We start from the raw sequence: 14121 nt of genomic DNA, 5'->3' as shown, positions 1-14121 counted from the left end.
ATATGGTTTCAGAGCTGGTCATGGGTGCACCTCAGCCACGCTCAAGGTCCTAAATGATATCATAACCGCCATCGATAAGAGACATCACTGTGCAGCCGTGTTCATTGACCTGGCCAAGGCTTTCGACTCTGTCAATCACCACATTCTTATCGGCAGACTCAACAGCCTTGGTTTCCCAAATGATTGCCTCGCCTGGTTCACCAACTACTTCTCTGACAGATTTCAGTGTGTCAAATCGGAGGGCCTGTTGTATGGACCTCTGGCAGTCCACAGGGTTCAATTCTCAGGCCGACTCTCTTCTCTGTATACATCAATGATGTCACTCTTTCTGCTGGTGATTCTCTGATCCACCTCTACGCAGGCGACACCATTCTGCATATCTCTGGCCCTTCTTTGGACACTGTGTTAACAACCCTCCAGACGAGCTTCAATGCCATACAACTCTCCTTTCGTGGCCTCCAACAAACAATGTATATGAAACGCTTCAGTCTGGTTTTAGACCCCATCATAGCACAGACTGCGCTTGTGAAGGTGGTAAATGACCTTTTAATGGTGTCAGCCCGCGGCTCTGCATCTGTCCTCGTGCTCCTAGACCTTAGTGCTGCTTTTGCTACCATCGATCACCACATTCTTTTAGAGAGATTGGAAACCCAAATTGGTCTACACGAACAAGTTCTGGCCTGGTTTGGATCTTATCTGTCGGAAAGATATCAGTTTGTCTCTGTGGATGGTTTGTCCTCTGACAAATCAACTGTAAATTTCGGTGTTCCTCAAGATTATTACCTAGAATAAATTTAAAAACTTTGGGAGCCATGCCATTCTGAAGAGGTTTAATTCTACCTGTAAGATTTATGTGAAGACTGTTCCATTTAATTAGATCCGTTTTCATATTGTTGAGTAATTGGATGAAGTTGTCTTTAAATAGTTGTTGTTTGTTGTCACTTATTAAACCCCATAGAGTGACGCACCCGTGAGTCAATTGAATCTCTAAGTAACATAATAACAAAAAATCCCCATCACAATCCGTCAGTTTAAACTAGAGATATGTTTGGATGCATTGGATGTGTCTCAATTCACCACATCTGCCGATGTCGCACTTCCGCATCTGCGGTGAAAGGTGGCAGAGCTAGAGTGGTGTTTGTCAGACGATGAGACACTATATCTACAAAAGTATGTGACACCCCTTCAAATTAGTGGATTTGGCTATTTCAGCCACACCCATTGCTGACAGGTGTATAAAATCGAGCAAACAGGCATTCTGTCTCCATAGACAAACATTGGCAGTAGAATAGTCAGTACTGAAGAGCTCAGTGACTTTTCTAAGTACAGGTAGAGTGACACATGGTAAAGATACAGATAATCCAGACCATAACATAATTCCATTTCTCAGCATTTCCTTTTTTATGCACCCTTACTACTGCAGTGTACAATATGTCTGCTTTTTAATGTTTGGGAAACAAAGCCCTGGATAATTACAGAAAGGGGGGGATACTTCACAGTTATATTAATTACAACCTTTAAGTTCGAGAGAATTGTCTGCGTGGGAAAGGGCACTAGAATAGAGATTCCATTCGAGCGAGCGAGAGAGAGAGAGAGAGAGCGAGCGAGCTTGAGTTTTAAATACTCTTTATTGGGTCAGAGCCCACAACACAATAAATACTCATACAAAACCATAGTTACACATCAATTAAAAACACAACTCCATATCCTCCTCCACAGTAACTAAACATAAGACTCTGAATACCCCATATACTCATAAACAGATCAATATTGTTGACCAGTTTATAATAGGCAAACTCAACCCTCAGTCTCGCTGCCAACATTCCCTCCAGCATTCCCACCACATCCACAGACCCCTGTCCCCAAATACTGTTCTTTCGGGTCTTCCATATCGATAATTTAGCTGCCCCTAACACAAAATTAAGCAACACAACTACACCCTTTTGACTAAACCTGTACTTTAGCACAAATATAAACAGTTGGGAAGAGAAAACCTCTCCCAGAGCTGAGAACCAACTAGTGAGCAGGTCAATCATCCCGACCAACCTGGGACACTGTAAAAACAGATGTGCCAGAGTTTCAGACTCAGCACAGAATGGACACCCTTCCCCAACAGTAGGATCCAGGTGTACCAGATGCATGTTGGTGGCTATGGCTCCATGTATTATCCTCCATTGGAGGTCAGCTGTCCTCTTTTCAATAGGCAGTTTGTATAAAGACCGCCAACAGCCTTTTGGGGATGCACCTGAACCAAACACACCCGCCCACCTCGTCGATTTTACCCCTTCAAGGGAAGAGGCATGGGATACTTTTATACATATTCTGTACATGGCCTTCTTTCCCACCTCCTTGAACTCCCCCAGCTCCGGGGTATCGAAGGAAAGCAGCATCCCCACATCCTCCTCGAATGCCCCCACCGCAGCACTAACAATCAGTGCAGGGAACACATAATACAGACCCTCCTTCCACCGATCAGAATTGGAAGTGTCAGTCACATACTGCAGATGAAGTACTGGCAAGGAGTCACTGACCTCAGCGATGACCTTTCTCAGTAGGCGAGATGACCGGATCCCCGCTCTTTCTCCCAGCTCCTCCAACGATCTGCTCCTGCTCAACATCAAATGACCCAGCTTGGTACACCCCCACACCTAAAAGGCATGAACGTAGGCTAGCTGAACCCAGAGCATGAGACTGGATGGCAGTGTTGTGAAAAAGAGGCTCTTCAAAAAGCCACATCCCTGGTAGCGTGCCGGCCTTATGGGACTTGACAGGAACTCTCCAAGCCTGCATAACAGACTCATAGAATTTTTTTTATTTTTTTTATTTTACCTTTATTTAACTAGGCAAGTCAGTTAAGAACAAATTCTTATTTTCAATGACGGCCTAGGAACAGTGGGTTAACTGCCTGTTCAGGGGCAGAACGACAGATTTGTACCTTGTCAGCTCGGGGATTTGAACTTGCAACCTTTCGGTTACTAGTCCAACGCTCTAACCACTAGGCTACCCTGCCGCCCCAGGGCGAATGGAGTCAGGCCAGGCAAATCACCCCCCCTCCAGCTTTAAGAAGAAACGGTGCTTGTCTAAGCCCAAACAGCCCGCTCTCCTCATCAATGTGTAGACTGTGTCGACACAGCTAGAATCGTTACTGTATAGCAGTCTCTGGGCTGCTTGAAGCCGGAAAGCCTTGATCCTAGAAGAAATGTCACCCAGGCCTTGCCCACCCTCGTGCAGTGGCAGGTACAGGGCCGCAGCTTTAATCCAGTGTTGTCCAGACCAGAAGAAATTGACAAGGGTCCTCTGAAGCTCTTGTAAAATCATTAGTCTGTGCCACAGGGTAGAGGCAGCAAGATTATTAGCTACCAGTACCCTTCCCCTATAAGACAGCTGGGGTAGCACCCATTTCCACCTTGCCAGTCTGGCACACACTTTCTCCACTACACCCTCCCAATTATTTTTCTGAAAGACATCGGAGCCTAGAAAGAAAGAAAAAGTCTTCATCCCATCTCTGCCCCACTGAAGCCCCCCTGGTAACCGTGGAGCGAACCCCATCTGAAGCTGACCTGCCCACAGCGCTTCACTCTTTTCCCAATTGACTCTAGCTGAGGAGGCCCTCTCATACACCTTTAAAGCGTTTGAGAGAACCTTAACATCCTCAGCACCTGTAATAAAAACAGTCACGTCATCTGCAGACGCAGAGAGTGCGATCGTGGGAACCTTCATAACCCCTGGCACAGAGAAACCAGTAAGCCTCGCTCTTAAAAAAACAAAGCATTGGTTCAATTGCCAGACTATACAACTGCCCTGAAATTGGGCATCAGGCAGGGATGGGGCAACTCAAACCACCCCCCACCTTCACCATACACGAGGCCCCAGCATACAGTAAACTCATCCAAGACAAAAAAAGCATCCCCAAACCCAAAGGCTTTCATTGTTTTAAACTAGTACTGGTGGTCCACACGATCAAAAGCCTTCACCTGATCCAAAGAAAGTAAACCCACATTTACATCAGACAGTTTACAAATGTCTAAAACATATCTTATTAGAAACAAGTTTGTCAACAATAGAGTGATCAGGTACACAGTAGGACTGGTCCTTGTGGACCAACAATCCCAGATACTCTTTCAACCTGTTTGAGAGACATTTAGATACAATTTATATTCTGCGCACAGCAAAGCAACAGGTTTCCAATTTTTTATGAGAGCCAAATCCCCCTTTTTTGGCAACAGTGAAACAGCGGTGCGCACGTTGACAGAATACAGGAAGAGAACCCTCATGAAAAGATTCACACACACCACTTCATAAAAATCCCCCCCAATAGACCCCCAAAAGTGCTTATAAAACTCAGATGGTAAACCATCTGATGGTAAAGCCTGATGAGAGCTGTGTAACTGCTGTGGAAAGCGCTTGCAGAGTAATGTCAGAGTCCAAAGCAGCTCTCTGCTCAGGTCCCAATTGAGGAAGACCGTGTAACAACTGTTCAGTACACAGAGAGTCACAAACCTCCGCCTTATAGAGGGCAGAGTAGAAATCCACGGCATGTTGAGGCATTTCACTGTCATCCGTGGTCACCTTCCCATCAGGGAGACGAAGGCAGACCATCTGTTTACGTTGCAATGTCGACTGTCCTAGTTTTAAAGCGCTAGGAGCATCCATATCCTTGAGGGTAGCAAAACGAGACCTAATCAAGGCACCCTTCACTCTTTCATGTAGAAACGACCTCAGTTCATGTCTCTTGTCCTGTAAGTTCATAACTAGTCCAGGGTCGTTCTGAGTGAGCAGCTTCAATTCAATAGATTTGATGTCCTGTTCAAGGGCCCTGATAGTCTCTTTAACTTCAATACAAGACAGAGCAGTATACTGTTGACAAAATAATCGTATTTGGGCCTTCCCAACCTCCCACCATTGTCTCAAGGACTCAAAATTCCCTTTTGTAACCCTCCATTTTCCCCAAAACTACAAAAACCTTTCACAAAACATGACATCATGTAACAATTTAACATTAAAATACCGGTAAGATGATGAACTCCGTGGACAGGACAAGTGAATATCAACAGTAACAATATGGTGATCAGAGAAACCCACAGGAGTAATGTCACACCTTCCAAACCTACTACAGTAGTGATCAGATACATACAACCTGTCTAACCTTGCTGCACTGACACGACCTTCATTAACTTTTAACCATGTGTACTGCCTAACTTTAGCATTCCTTACTCTCCACACATCAGAAAGCTCAAACTCAGTTAATAGACCAGACAGGCAAGTGGCTGACCGCAGGTGAGGTTCTTCAGCGGTGCGGTCAACAGTAAAGTCTACTGTACAATTCCAGTCCCCCCCTAAAACCATACACCCCTCTTGGTCTTAAGGTTTCCTTTAATTTATCAAAGACAACAATACGCTCTGTACCCTCATTAGGAGCATAAACATTCAAAAAAGCAAACAAAAACCCCATAACATCCACCCTGACCAATAAAACCCGACCCTTGACAATCTCTGTTGCAGATACTACAGTCACCCCTAAGCCTGAGGAAAACAAGATTGCCACCCCAGCACTGAAATTAGTACCATGACTGAGTATATGCTGCCCCTCCCACCACATAACCTAGTCAACCTCATTAGCCTCATCACTATGTGTCTCCTGTAGAAAAACTACATTAAGCCTTTTCTGTTTTATTACTTCTAATGCCCAAGCCCTCTTATTCCTGTCCCTTCCCCCATTAATAGAGAGAACCTACCCTTAGTGCCTCCATATAGAAAAGAGAAAGGAAAAGCAGAAGAAACCACAGAGAAACCAGACAAAGAGAAAAAAAACACCGTGAGGCATGATCATCGTCATTGTTTTAATTTTCTCTTAACCTGACCACGTTTCCCAGTACCTTTTGCTGCTGTGACAGCAGTAACACATTTCCTCAATAGAAAACGCTTCTTCTCACTCAACTGGTCTAACCCCACCGTCTTCTGTAACATCACAGCTGACCTCACAAACTTACCAACATCAAAAACATCTGCCAATTTGACAGATTTCCCAAAAGTCTGATCCAGAAACCCATTTACCTCCTCTAGATTGTTAATTGAGTCCTCACCAGCTGCTATCGTATCAGGAGAGATATCCATATCCTTCTCCTGATCCTCCTCAACTGAGGCCACAGAACCCTGACTCCCCTCTACATTTACATTACATTACATTTAAGTCATTTAGCAGACGCTCTTATCCAGAGCGACTTACAAATTGGTGCATTCACCTTATGATATCCAGTGGAACAACCACTTTACAATAGTGCATCTAACTCTTTTAAGGGGGGGGGGGGGGTTAGAAGGATTACTTTATCCTATCCTAGGTATTCCTTAAAGAGGTGGGGTTTCAGGTGTCTCCGGAAGGTGGTGATTGACTCCGCTGACCTGGCGTCGTGAGGGAGTTTGTTCCACCATTGGGGTGCCAGAGCAGCGAACAGTTTTGACTGGGCTGAGCGGGAACTGTACTTCCTCAGAGGTAGGGAGGCGAGCAGGCCAGAGGTGGATGAACGCAGTGCCCTTGTTTGGGTGTAGGGCCTGATCAGAGCCTGAAGGTACGGAGGTGCTGTTCCCCTCACAGCTCCGTAGGCAAGCACCATGGTCTTGTAGCGGATGCGAGCTTCAACTGGAAGCCAGTTCTACCACATCCCTTTCAACACTCCCCACTTGCACCCCATCACTCGTACCAGGCATCTCCTCCACTACCTGGGATACTAGCCCCACCTGAACCCCATTACTCATAGTGGGCATCTCCTTCAATACCTGGGAGCCTAGCTCCCCGTGAACCCCCTCCTGTATCCCATTACTCGTAGTGGGCATCTCCTCCACTACCTGGGAGCCTAACTCCACATGAACCCCCTCCTGTACCCCAGCACTCCTACTGTGCAACTCCTCACCAGTCTGAGGAAATGGCTCTTCAGATACAGCCTTACCTTCTACAACAATATTTTTCTGCTGCATAACATTTCCCTCTGGTACAAGTTGCAACTCCGTGCCCTCAACATCGACAACTTGTTCCTCAGCAACAGGTGCTTTTGGCTGCTCTACCGCTGTCGGCCCACCTCTCCCTACATCAGTGGGCCCAGGCGTTACGAGGACCACCTGCGCCCCTCCCTCTGCCTTCTCGGGCAAGCATGTCGCTTATGGCCAACATCACCACACTCAAAACACTGTTGACTACCCGTACTAGCATAAGCCATATACAGTCTATTGTCATACTTGACTTAAACGATAACTCCAAAGTCTGTTCCGGTGAGTCCAAAAACATAAACACCTGTCGCCGAAACGACAACCTGTTTCAACGCCGGGTGTTTGCAACCCAACCTGACAATCTTAATTGAACTTGCAAACTTCCCAAACCGCAATAACTCGCGCTCCAATAGCTCATTGGGAATAAACGGCGGTACATTCGAAATCGTTACCCTTGTTGACGGAGAAAAAAGCGGCGTAACTTGAATAAACATATCTTTAAGAAGTACGCCATGCTCAACCATACGATCAACAAGACGCTCTTCTTTAAGAAATACCACCACCGCTTTATTCATCCGTGACGCATAAACAACATTCTCATATCCTACCGTCTCTCCTACGGCGACCAGAAACTCCTCCACCGTGACAGTAGCTTCAGTAACACACCTAAAGCCGCGCGGAAGTGACAGGGACGGCGTCCCCTTTTGGGTCACCATCCCTGCCAAAGTCAGGGTAATTTCGACACAGAAAAACAATATACTTAATTCTACCACAACAAGAAAATAAAAATAATAACCCTAATGATGCATAAAAGAAGAAGGATATCACCAAGAAAAGGAAAACCGAAAGAAAACCCAGGATATCTAACTCTACACAAACACTCGCACTTAGCAATCGCTCAAACAATTCCCAGCATGCAGAGAGAGAGAGAAAATTTTGTTTGGCTATTAAATAAACACAAATTGACATACTTAAAAGTCAGGCATTCCTAACAAAACATACAACACATTACAAAGAAAGCAGCAAATCAATAGATTGCCAAGTCAGCAAATACCAAAAAAGGTTTGATTAGGGATAGAATGAGAGTCCTTCTGAACAAATGAACTCAATGTGTACATTTTGGATTGTATTTCAATAATCATTTTGTTTTTGGTCAACTCATACAGCAGATGCAGGGAGGCATATCTATGCCAGGTTCTGGAGTCTGTATTGCTCAGCATACCATTGTATTGCTTCACATATTTGATCAAAGGTCTTATGGTTGAACATAGATTATATTTGAATTATTTAGTGACATGCATTTGTCAAGAGACACTGTTATTTCTTATTCCTTTCAACTCATATTGGAGCAATGCAAGGCCTCAACAGTGCATCTCCAGCAAACGCTGTGGTTTTCATCTCCTTCTCATTTGTCCTTCTCCATATCTTCTTTGGGCAGCAAACCTTCCTTTCCATGGCACCACTTGCTGGATTTACATAGTACTTATATACACTTGTATTCTACTGCCACTATTGTGCAACTCGATCACACAAATAGAACATTTTATGGTTAATACTATCCATTTATTGGAGCGTTCTTATAGTTAGATTCAATAATCTCAGATGATAACCTTGATTTAAACGGTCATGTGAAATCTACACTGCTTTCAGAGGATTCACACCCCTTCACTTTTTCCACATCTTGTTATGTTTATCTTAAAATTAAAACTGATTCAATTGAGATGTGTCATTGGCCTACACACAATACCCCACAATGTCAAAGTGGAATTATGATTTTCGAAATGTTTACAAATGAATACAAAATGAAAAGCTGAAATGTCTTTGAGTCAACAAGTATTCAAGCACATTTTTTTTGGCAAGCCTAAATAAGTTCAGGAGTAGAAATGTGCTTATCAAGTCACATAATAAGTTGCATGGACTCACTCTGTGTGCAATAATAGTGTTTAACATGATTTTTGAATGACTACCTCATCTCTGTATCCCACATACTATTATCTGTAAAGTCCCTCAGTTGAGCAGTGAATTTCAAACACAGATTCAACCACAAAGACCAGGGAGGTTTTCCAATGCCTCACAAAGGCTTCCTTGTGTACAGGCTTCCTCCTTTTCACGTTGTCATTTTGGTTAGTATTGTTGAGTAACTGCAATGTTGTTGATCCATCCACAGTTTCCTCCTATCACAGCCATTAAACTCTGTAACTGTTTTGTTGGTAGATGTGGAATAAAAACAGACATTGAATATCCCTTTGATCATGGTGAAGTTATTAATTACACTTTGGATGGTGTATCAATACACCGAATCACAACAAATATACAGGCGACCTTCCTAACTCAGTTGCCGGAGAGAAAGGAAACCGCTCAAGAATTTCACCATGAGGCCAATGGTGACTTTAAAACAGTTAGAGTTTAATGGCTGTGATAGGAGAAAACTGAGGACAGAACAACATTATAGTTAATCCACAATACTAACCTAAATGACATAGTGAAAAGAAGGAAGCCTGTACATAATACAACTATTCCAAAACTGCTAGCAATAATGCACTTAAAACTTAATGTCTAATGTCTTGAATACAAAGCGTTGTTTGGGGCAAATCCAACAAAACACATCACTGAGTACCACTTCATATTTTCAAGCATTGTGGTGGCTGCATTATGTTGTGGGTATGCTTGTCATTGGCAAGGACTAGGGAGTGTTTTAGGATAAAGATAAATGGAATAGAGCTAAGCAGAGTCAAAATCCTAGAGGAAAACCTGGTTGTCTGCTTTCCACCAGACACTGGGAGACAAATGCACCTTTCAGCAGGACAATAACCTAAAACAAGGCCAAATATACACTGGAGTTTCTTACAAATACGAGATTGAACGTCAGACTTTAATCAGCTTGAAAATCTATAGCCAGATTTGAAAATGTCTGCCTAGCAGTGGTTAACAACTAACCAACTTCACAGAGCTTGAATAATGTTTTTAAGAATTCACAAATATTGTACTATCCAGGTGTGCAAAGCTGACTTACAGCTGTAGTTACTGACTCTGGTGAACATGTATTGACTTGGTGGTGAGAATACTTAAGTAAATTAGAAATTTCATTTAATTAATTTGCTAAAATATCTAAAAACATGTTTTCACCTTGTCATTATGGGGTATTGTGTGTAAATGGGTGAAAAAAATATTTAATCAATTTTGAATTCAGGCTTTGACAACAAAACATGGAATAAGTCAAGGGGTATGAATACTTTCTGAAGGCACTATGTAAATATTTATCGAAATCAACCAAATGCCTTAGTTCAAGAAAATCTTCTAAAAAAAACACAATTTATTAAAAAAGACCTTTATTTTAGACATTCCTGAATGTCAGCTGCAATTAGAGTGGTATTCAAAGAATAAAAAGACCTTGTGACAAACATATGAAAAAATATTTCAAACAAATACAGGAAAAAAACAAATACACTAGCTACCAACCCAGAAATCTGATTTGAGAGTTGCACACCTTTTACTTCCATATTGATTCATAATCCTCCAAAGCAGTTACAGGCAAGGGCAGGAAAAAAGGGCTACTACAACAAAAATATCAAAACATCAAATTCAAGACATGTAGTGTTAACTTTAACCAGTTATGGAGCATAACACCATCCATCTTAAAAACATTAAATAGACACACATCCTAATGTGTTCTCGTTGCGTCTGGGTCTGTTCAGAGATGTAAGGTGTGTACAATAGAGTTACATAGCATTAAACAAGTATGTAGGCTACAACAGCAGAGAGGCTACTCGTCATCATCCTCATCGTCATCATCCTCTTCCTCATCATCCTCCTCTTCGTCGTCGTCGTCAGCAGCTGCGGAGGAGGCCGTATCTACTCTACCATTGGTGCGGTATGAGGCGATATCCTGTGTAACACAACATAATTATTTAGAGCCTGACCAATATGCTTTTCTGGGATCCAATACATCTGCAGACATACCGTTTTACAGCGGGAAAATGAAAAAGCAATTTTTCCACACGGAATTCTCATATTGCCATCCAAAAGAGCAAATGTCCAAGAAAATGCTTAAAACTTTCCATTGTGACACATGAGAATGGTCACATGTGTTTAGATAAGCATTAGATTCCCTTTTTTCCATCCTATTTATTTAAGATCTGTGGAATTGTCTGCACCCATCTTATTCAAATAAAATGTCACGGCATCGTGATCAGGAAATCAGAAGTTTGTAAATCAACTTCAATGACGATTGAATAGAGGATAATCTCAGAAAAGCAGGAATACCAGTCATTGGGAAAACCCCATCTCTTTGGGTTTTAACAAAGCCCTACTCACCTTGTCGTATTTCTCCTTCAGCGTGGCTGCCTTCTTCTCGTACGGCTTCTTCTCCTCAGCTGCAGAGCTGTTCCACATCACTCCCAGCTTCTTAGCAGTGTCTCCAATGGACAGGCCTGGGTGCTCGCTCTTTATCTTGGCCCGGAAGTCAGCACAGAAGATGAAGAACGCAGACCTGAGAAACAAAAAAAACATATGTAAATTGAAAGGGAAGTTTAATTCACCTCTATAATTGCTAACCAGTCTAGCTGCCATGCAAACCCAGTAAACTATGGTACATACGGTGGTCTCTTGGGGGCATTAGGATCCTTGAACCTCTTCTTTTTCTGGCCATTGGGTGGGATGTAGTTCTTCATTTCTTTCTCGTAGCGGACCTTGTCTTGCTTCGCCATGTCTTCAAACTTGCCTTTTTCTTTAGGAGACATGGGCTGGATATAGAGGTATAAACTCAGATTACACATCTACATGGCCACCGCTAGACTGTCCACAAGGTCACTCAAGTGTAACAAAACATACTATGGTGGAAATATAGCCATAATCATTCTATGTATGTACCAGAAACATGTCACTTCACAATCGTTCACTGTTGTGTAATGCTACCTTCCATCGCTCTGAGCATTTCTTGGAGAACTCGGCGAAGTTGACACTGGCTTCGGGGTGTTTCTTCTTGTGCTCTGCCCTGCAGGTCTGCACGAAGTAAGCATATGACGACATCTTGCCTCTCGGTTTCCTAGGATCTTTCCCCATGGTGACTTGTGTAGGCCTAGTAGGAGAGGGAATAGATACAGTTTCAAAAACATAAAACCAAATTTGTCACCCTGAGCTTTGGCCATATTAAATTAGTGTCCCGACCATGTCTCGACCTTAATTGAAAATAAACATTTGTAATCACTAATAATGCAAACTAAATGCAATACATATTTTTCTACTGTTCGCAACTAATTAAAGGTGCAGTTATACAGAGGGTTGGTGTACTGTCGCTAACTAGCTACAACGGCAGTTCGCTAGCTTCGAATCCAGCCCCCTCAACACCAAACGCTCAGCATATAGTTACTAGCTAGCCATCATGGATCCATCCCATTGTTGTGTCGTAGGTAACTAACGTTAGCCTTGCAGTGTGCTAGCGAACCGTTATAGATAACTAACTAACGTGTTAGTGTTGCAAAAAACTAAATGAAGACCGAAAATCTGACTCGTATCACATGGGACAAAACAACTACGTTACAGCAAAGAAAATCGAGATGCTCTCTGTTAACGTTACCTAACGTCAGCGCAGCAGCTGCTTGTTAGCCACAGCTAGCCATAGCAAAAATAACTAACCTTAGATAGCTATCTAGATGTAATAGAATATAGCTAGTTAGATGTCTGGCTTCCATGAGTTCGTAAAAGCAACTAAGGTTACTGAAATCGTTTTAGGTGGTGCCTGAAAAAATTTGGTTGTTCGCTGTCTTTGTTAGCCCCCATCTACATAACGTTAGCTGGTTAACAAGCTAATGCTTTATGAATGCTCAGCATAATACACACATTTCAACAAAAATAAATCATTGCCATGTTCTTATTTCCAATAACTCGCTATATATTTTAGCTAATATTTGTGGTGTAAATACATACCCTAAGTTAGCTAGCCAGCTGCCTCAACAAACAACAATGGGACGATGATTAATATTCCGCCAGAAGTACAAACAATCACGTCACTTTCGTATGGTAATGATAAATCCTTCAAAATAAAAGCCCACAATTGAAACGTGTACCTTCTTCGGTGGGGTTTTAGTCAGGTGGCCAGGGTTCCGGTCTAGAAGCACTGTTTCGACAGCTCCTACAGTTTTGCTTCCGTACAGCAGTTGGACCCGTCACTGCTCACGCTGCTCCCTGTGTGCACTGAGTGCTAGTGTGCATGTGATGTTGGTCCGTATAAACTGTATGCAGATGCTGGTCCATATAAACAGGATGCAACCCAAATATAGACGGTCCATGATCGGCATATGCGAATGTGAGTAGATTTCCTTTAAAAAAATGGGGGTCATCTTGGATGCCGTGTCACGTGCCCTTTTACCTCAGTGGTTTTAGGTACCTCGTACGAACAATCCTGATCTAGTGAAACAGAATGTAAGCTTGCGACATCAGGATGGTTCGTACGAGGCTAGGGTTTTGATGCGGACGACATTCAAAAAGTTGTATTGCTGCCCACTACTGGATTCAAAGTAAAAAAGAAAACCATACTTGATGGGGAAAAACAAAGTTACTCCTCACAACTAAAATAGTTGAGGAAACAAAACAAAGCAAAACAGACTCCCACTTCTTCCGTCCTTCAAAGTTCCATATCTCCCGACTCAGGCTCTGGGACCTGAGAGAGTAGTACGGCTTGTGATAGCCTTTCATGTGACTCATTCGCAGAGAAGTCCTCCAATCTCAGAAACCGCTCCGCTGCATTCACAATGTTGTCCATTTTTGTAGACTTCTTCTCCACTTATGCAGTGTCGTTGATCACCATAGCCATAAAGAGTACAAAGTCTACCTTTTTAACCTGTAGAATATGCCTATCCACCAACAAAAGCACTACAGCGATCACAATCTTGGGACAAATGCTTTTACACAGTAATTCATATACCCCAACTTCACCACAGGTATGGAGAGACTCCACCTCAAAAAACAAAACAACAGATAGACTTTTGAATTTCTCTCTATTAACTACTCATTTCATCTGAAGTGCATCAATCTTCCAACTCGACTTCCCACGAAACGCCAGATATTACCCCCTTGAGGGGGCCCTGTTCCGAAGAGCTACGCACGACACGGCAACATTCTCGACTCGAGTACAACGCAACG

The 14121-nt window shown here is 43.0% G+C and overlaps 1 protein-coding gene across 1 annotated transcript; it reads right to left on the bottom strand.

Annotated features, from left to right (window-relative positions):
• Positions 1-10293: 10293 nt before the first annotated feature.
• On the bottom strand, positions 10294-13021 carry LOC139547553 (high mobility group protein B1-like). Its single transcript, XM_071356443.1, has 5 exons — positions 12907-13021; positions 11896-12058; positions 11578-11723; positions 11296-11470; positions 10294-10867 (listed from the first exon to the last, which is right to left on the bottom strand). Exons 2-5 carry the CDS (start codon positions 12040-12042, stop codon positions 10745-10747), a joined length of 591 nt encoding a protein of 196 aa, XP_071212544.1. The 5' UTR covers positions 12043-12058; positions 12907-13021; the 3' UTR covers positions 10294-10744.
• Between the last annotated feature and the right edge of the window lie 1100 nt (positions 13022-14121).

The sequence above is a fragment of the Salvelinus alpinus genome, chromosome 21, assembly GCF_045679555.1.
Source record: "Salvelinus alpinus chromosome 21, SLU_Salpinus.1, whole genome shotgun sequence".
Taxonomy (NCBI): domain Eukaryota; kingdom Metazoa; phylum Chordata; class Actinopteri; order Salmoniformes; family Salmonidae; genus Salvelinus; species Salvelinus alpinus.
This window is presented reverse-complemented; position numbering and strand designations above follow the sequence as displayed.

Bases quoted from the DNA above. Each gene is read 5' to 3' on its own strand.
- LOC139547553 (XM_071356443.1), bottom strand. From the start codon at position 12,042: ATGGGGAAAGATCCTAGGAAACCGAGAGGCAAGATGTCGTCATATGCT. The intron at 11,724-11,895 runs GTAGCATTACAC...CTCTATATCCAG, and splicing joins AATGCTCAGAGCGATGGAAG to CCCATGTCTCCTAAAGAAAA. The intron at 10,868-11,295 runs GTGAGTAGGGCT...TGTGTTACACAG, and splicing joins TGAAGGAGAAATACGACAAG to GATATCGCCTCATACCGCAC.